This window comes from Seriola dumerili, unplaced genomic scaffold, assembly GCF_002260705.1.
Source record: "Seriola dumerili isolate Sdu_G_001 unplaced genomic scaffold, Sdu_1.0 BDQW01000138.1, whole genome shotgun sequence".
Lineage (NCBI taxonomy): Eukaryota > Metazoa > Chordata > Actinopteri > Carangiformes > Carangidae > Seriola > Seriola dumerili.
The window spans coordinates 3,176,040-3,182,302 of record NW_019174393.1 but is presented as its reverse complement, the minus strand read 5'-3'; the positions used below and the strand labels follow the sequence as shown (position 1 = coordinate 3,182,302).

At 42.5% G+C, this 6,263-nt stretch overlaps 1 protein-coding gene across 1 annotated transcript; it reads left to right on the top strand.

Annotated features, from left to right (window-relative positions):
- The first annotated feature begins 2,596 nt into the window (after positions 1-2,596).
- cunh12orf66 (chromosome unknown C12orf66 homolog) lies at positions 2,597-6,263 on the top strand. The gene is made up of 3 exons (XM_022749545.1): positions 2,597-3,106; positions 3,499-3,787; positions 5,118-6,263. Exons 1-3 carry the CDS (start codon positions 2,875-2,877, stop codon positions 5,935-5,937), a joined length of 1,341 nt encoding a protein of 446 aa, XP_022605266.1. The 5' UTR covers positions 2,597-2,874; the 3' UTR covers positions 5,938-6,263.

Sequence of the window (6,263 nt, the reverse complement as noted above, 5' to 3'; positions counted from 1 at the left end):
TCAAAGCACTTTACAATACTTGCCACAGTCACCCATTCATTCACACATTCATACGCACATTCATACACTGATGGAACAGCCATCAGGGGCAATGTGTGGTTCAGTATCTTGCCCATCCTTCCCCAAGGACATTTCGACATGTGGCCTGGAGGATTCAGGGATCAAACCACCGACCTTCTAATTAGTGGATGACCCGCTCTACCTCCTGGGCCACAGCCGCCCCCATGATCATAATAATGTTGGCGATCCTCTGACTTTTCCTCTAGTATCATCATCTCGTAAAACACTTTCCCATCCCCAAGTCACAATTGCGCTTTGTGTTTGCTGTTTTAGCAAATTACCATGCTAACATTTTCTATACTAAACATCAGCATGTCAGCATGTTGATTTGCTTGAGTAGAGCTTTACAGAGCTTTAAGCATGGTGGCTGTACATTTTATTTATTGATTTACATATTTTCTCAATGAAATGCTTTTTTTTTTTTAATAGGACCTGACTGGTTTAAATGGATTTTCAGGTGAATTTTACAGTCATTTATCAAAAGCTCTTCTATTTCCAGCTGCAAGAAAACACTTTACTACAATAGAGTTTTCTTCTGAATGCTTAAACGCAAACAGTGATTCTAAAGAACAGTCTCTGAAACCAGTGACACCTGTAACTAATAGATTTACCACATTTGCCAAACTGAATGCATACTCTCCACTGTAGCACACTTCTAGAAAAACTGTAAACACTGGTCTCTACACTGCTGCACTATTTTGCCAATTGCCTTTTGCAAACTGTCACATAAAAACACAGAGAGAGTAAGAGCGGTGAGAACAGGAGGAGGAGGAGAAGAAGTAAGAGGAGAATGATGAGGAAGAAGAGGTGAAGTATGATGGAAGAGAAGGAGAGTCAGGAACACAATAACAAAATAAGCGAATGTGGGAACAGGTTTAACCAAACCTGAGCCACTACAGTTGTTGGTATCATCCGGATATTTCTAAATAAGAACCAGTAAGTCATTGTGCTGTTGTCTTCCTGGTACATCAATACGCACTGATCTATCACTAAAATCATTCAGATGTTTTTGCAGAACCGCCAAGAAAACCAGAATCTGGTGGAAGTGATCTATTGTACGCTCCATTTGTTTCTTTTTCCACAAAAATAAAATAAACTTAACAGAGAAAGTTATGTGCAAAAATGTTTAATATTCCGCCTAGTTACAAAGACACATTGTTTACAAATGGAACCCAGAGCCAGATGCAATATATCATATCAGGTTTTAATCTATAGCTTTAAGCCTAAAGAGTGATTAACTAAGCTGCATGAAAAAAAAATGTTTTATTGAGATGAATGATTTAAAGGCCAAACCACCAAAGTGGCTGTACGTCTGTTAAGCCCAGTATGTGATCCAAACCACTATTAAAAATTCATAGCATTAGATATAATGTTGCAAAAAAATATTTCAGAGTTTACATCTTCATTTAAAGCAGGTGTTGTTAAACTTTTCCTCTAAATGTAAATAGATTGAATTTCTATACTTAAAATAAGGATGCCTTGCTTGACGGCACATTAGGGCACCGCGGTTCAACACCAAAAACCAGCAGCCACGGTGGTGATTGAAATACCAGCAGTATGTTCTGGTCAAACAACATTATCTTGTTAAATAAATATCAGTGAAATTGACTCAAATTACAGCAAATCAGGAATGCATATTTACTGAAAGGATAGAGGGAAAAATGATGTCACTTACCAAGCGGGGAGGAGTGGAGGAGGCTGAAAGTAAATTTGGTTTCTGCTCATTTTGAAGCAGTTAACACTTTTTAAAGGAAGCATAGGTCCACCCCCTAGAGAGAGAGAGAGGGAGAGAGAGAGAAAAAAGACTGTTTTGGTAGCATGTACATATCAAAGACACATGGGATGTGAAGTTGTTGAATGCTGCCTAAATAATCATAGTCAAATCTCAATGGCTTTGTAGGGTAATATGGTATTTTGATCTGATGATGGTGCTAGAAGAAAAGTCAGGATTACTGAAGTCATCTCAAACATGAAAGTCTCAACAAAATCGCATCCATCCAATCATTAGGTTATTATACTTCATTTAACATACTGGCAGATGGTATTGCTAGCTTAATTGACTGACAGCTTAACTGACTACCTTATTATCTGTGTTGTTCATGCCAATGTAAGTGACTTAGAGTGATGTAGTTTTGCTGTTGACTGTATGCTGTACAACAGAGGAGTGGGAATGGGAAATTCTGTGTTACTTTTTTAGTGTATAGCTGAAATGTTTATTATTCTCCCCATTGTGACAATATGCTAATATTTAGGCTTATGTGTTAAAGAAAAGTCCTTATCTGAATACATAGCGTATCCCTAATAGCTATTGTATAGCAGAAATAAGCATCACATTTGTTACATTTAAACTTTATGGAAATGAACAAACGCTCCTACAAAAAAGGATTCTCTGACTGGAATCATTTCCATAGAGTACGAAGTTTACCAAGTGTAAAGGTTATACTTCCTCACAGACCATCCAACCGCAACCGCAAATTCTGTCTTATTTATTTTGGATCTCTTGACTCGCCGTAGTATTTACATCCGGTGTAGCCAATATGGCGTCAGGCGGTTAGTCAGTTACCTGGATACAGGCACATTTTTAAAATTATTGTCGTTTTGAGTAAATATATAAGGCAGTCGGTGTCTTCGATATGATGGGCTACGTTTAGAAACGATGTAAGCCTGTTTTAAGTTGATAAATTGTGTGTATTTCGGTTGGAAGAGTGATGGATTCTTTCCTTGACGCTGGACTGACGCTGTGCTAACACGGTTGGCTAGCCGTTAGCACGCTCGGACAGGCAGCTGCTCGGTGTGCGGGAGTATCTTAGACCCATGACGGAGGCGGAGGAACTGCGGCCCGTTCCCCGGGAGCGGGCCATCCTGGAGAGTTTCTTCACGCAGCTCGGCATGTTTTCTTTCGATCGAGCCAAGGACTACGTGGAGAAGGAGAAGGACAACAGCAAGAGCGCCGGGGCCATCTGGGCCGCTCTGCTGGCCGCTCTGGCTCACCTGGCCGCTGCGGAGAAGGCGTACCACAACATGACATTCCTCGGACAGAAAATGGGTAACGTTAATATACTGTTCTTCACATGGAGGCTACAAGTGTTAGTCAGTCTGAAACCGCTTAATCCTGCCGAGCCTACCATCAGCAGCAGCGTGCTTCAGCAGAAATCCAGATTCATGAGACCAGGCTACGTTTTTCCACGTTCTTCACTTGTGCCCACTGCGGCCTCAGGTTTCTGTTCTTGGCTGACAGAAGTCTTCAACTGTTGTAATGTACAGGTGTTCCTAATAAAGTGCGCAGTGAGTGTGTATGAAATTAACAGCTACAGTTTTCCAACAGCAGATGGCGCTGTAGCTCATGAATGCTTAAAAAAAAAAAGCAACCATTATCATCTTTTGGTGATGCACAGTCTACAACCTCTCCCAACCCCCCCTCCCCCCGCCTCTCTCCAGGTGGCCAGTCCTTCTTCAGCCGTAAGGACTCCATCCGCACCATCTACACCTCCCTCTACAACGAGCTCAGGAAAGTAGTGACGATGGGTCGTCACAGCCAACCGGGCTCCACCTCCTACCTGGAGGACCTGCTGTCGCACCTGTCGGAGCAGCTCTGCCACTTCACCCAGGCCCGCATGGAGATGGCCGACCTGTACGAGAAGATGCACTCACTGGGCAGCCAGAAAAGCATCAACTCAGAGGAGCTGGTCACCACGCTGGAGGCCGTGCTGCAGAAGTACAGCTCCAAGTATGTATATGTATCTTATTCCTGACAGTGGTGGAGAGTACATTTACTCAAGTTCTGTACTGTACTGTACATTTTTAATACAAAAATACAGCGATATTATGTATTGCATTATTTGGACTGTACTGTGTCGAGATATTAAATTTAAAAAAAAAAAACACCTGAAACAGAAAATGCAAAAGTATAATTAAATTATTTTTTTAAAAATGGAAAATTAAAATGCAATGTTATGATTATATTATAAACCCCACTCCCCTGCGATAATATTGTATATCACAATATTTGGGTTGGACTGTATTGAGATATTAAAAAAAAAAAACACAAAAAGAACCTGAAACCTGAAATGTAAAATAAAATGTAATTAAATTATAAAAAAAACAATTGAAACATAAATTGCAACAATATTAATTACAAACCCTCACCCCCTGCGATAATACTGTATATCGCCCAAGCTTAGCACAGATGAAGATTTTACAGTCAAAACAAATCATTATTCAGTGCACACAATCTGCTTTTTACTTAATCTTAGTCCTAACCCTCATTTTTTTCTGTTCAAGTTTCTCGTAATTTCTAAAATTAAATTTTTCTAAACTCCAGTGCAACAACCTGTCTCAGTCTTACGTGTTTCGGACAAAACTTCTTTCTAGGAGATTTTTTAACAAGTTGAGTTAAATTCAACAAAATCCTTACTGCAATGAAAGGGGATTCAATCATATAATGAAACTCAAAGATGCAGTTTTTCTACATTATGAGGACTTTTACTGTTAGAATTCATTATATTTTGCTGGTAATACTTAAGTGCATTTAGATTTTGAATGCAGGACTTCCTCTGTGGATACCTGGTTTGGCTTGGATTATAAAGAACACAAAGAAATTAGTGAGATAAAAGTAAGTAAAGTATTTGAGTGATGTATTGGGGTTAGAGGAGGAAAACTTTCTGCCTAATCCAGCAAATGCAGGAACCTTTCCCCCAGAGACAAGTCAGCGAAACCGAGTCCTGCAACTGTAGCAGGAACACAAACTGCACAGCTGAGCTGTTGACTGAGCTGCAGCAGGTCGCACTCTGACACACCACACATCATTGATTTGACCGTGCACTGAGGGGTGAAGGTGATGTTCCCATCAGCAGACCTGGAGAAATAAATTGTCACCAAATGTAGAGAGAGTGTGCGTGTGTAGGCTGAGCTCACACTCTGATTCAGACTGAAATGCAAATGTATTCTCAGCGCAGCAAAGAGACAGCTGCTTTCAGGTCACTACTAATTAGGCCAGCTTCTGTCTTTGCATTTGTTTCTCTGTTTAATGACAAACCTCCTCTTCCTCACTCCTACAGGTTCCACCACCCCATCCTGGGCCGTGTGGAGGAGGGCTTCCAGACAGAGGTGGACGTGGTGACCCAGTTGCTGCGCTGCCAGGCCCAGGTGTCAGAGTGGCATTTCCTGCCCGCTCTGCTCAGCCTGCACGGTGCCAACTCCAAACTCACTGCCTGGGGTCAGCTCTTCCAGCGGCAGAAAGAGACCCGCAAGCATCTGTTCGGAGGTCAGTCCCAGAAGGCCGTGCAGCCTCCGCACCTTTACATGTGGCTGCAGCGCTTCCAGGCGGTGCTCCTCGCCAAGTTCAGCTTTTACTTCCACGAAGCCCTGAGCCGGCAGACGGCCCCGGCTGACATGAGAGCCCTGACTGCCCGCACCACGCCAGACTACCACGGCAAAATCTGCTCCTTTATCCGCAAACACGATGCAAGCAACGTGTCTCTGGTATTTGACAACCGTGGCTCAGAAAGCTTTCAGGGCCACGGCTACCACCACCCGCACTCATACCGGGAGGCACCGAAGGGCGTGGAGCAGTTCCCCGCCGTGGTGTCCCTGCCGTCTGGAGAGCGCCCGCTCACACACTGGCCAAACGTCATCATGATGATGGGAGACCGCGCAGCAGAGCTCAACACTCTGGACAAGGTGGTGCACTTCTACGATGATAAAGTGCAGAGCACCTACTACTTGACACGCCCCGAGCCACACTTCACTCTGGTGGTTATCTTTGATGGCAGGAAGTCAGAGAAGGACCTGCACATCGCTGCTTTCCTGCAAGAGATCTCAGGCTCGCTGCGAAACTCCAAACCCTTCAGCACTCTCAAACCAGGGTCAAAGGGCTGAGTTGATGAGGAACCATTTCTTACACATCACTAAGATGTTCATGTGACATCTTCTTTTGGGAACTTTTCTGCGGTCCAACTACTGATTGATTTAACAGCCTTTATGTTGCTTTGAATCTCATTTTGCCAAAAACGTTCCAGACCAAAGATAATGTTATTTTACCTGCAGATTCTTCAATCTTGACAGTGTGACACAGTATGTTGTTAACCCTTTATTTAAAATGTATCAAGGATTTTAATTATTTTGCATCATTACCTGTTTTAGCAGTTCTTTTTAATAGCTAACATTCACTGTGCTTGATTAATTGAAATAAAGTTTTGAGATGA

What these genes read in the sequence shown, in the direction of transcription:
- cunh12orf66 (XM_022749545.1), top strand. Translation starts at nt 2,875, where the DNA reads ATGACGGAGGCGGAGGAACTGCGGCCCGTTCCCCGGGAGCGGGCCATC. An exon ending in ATTCCTCGGACAGAAAATGG is followed by an intron (nt 3,107 to 3,498) that starts GTAACGTTAATA and finishes GCCTCTCTCCAG; the next exon opens with GTGGCCAGTCCTTCTTCAGC. An exon ending in CTGCAGAAGTACAGCTCCAA is followed by an intron (nt 3,788 to 5,117) that starts GTATGTATATGT and finishes TCACTCCTACAG; the next exon opens with GTTCCACCACCCCATCCTGG.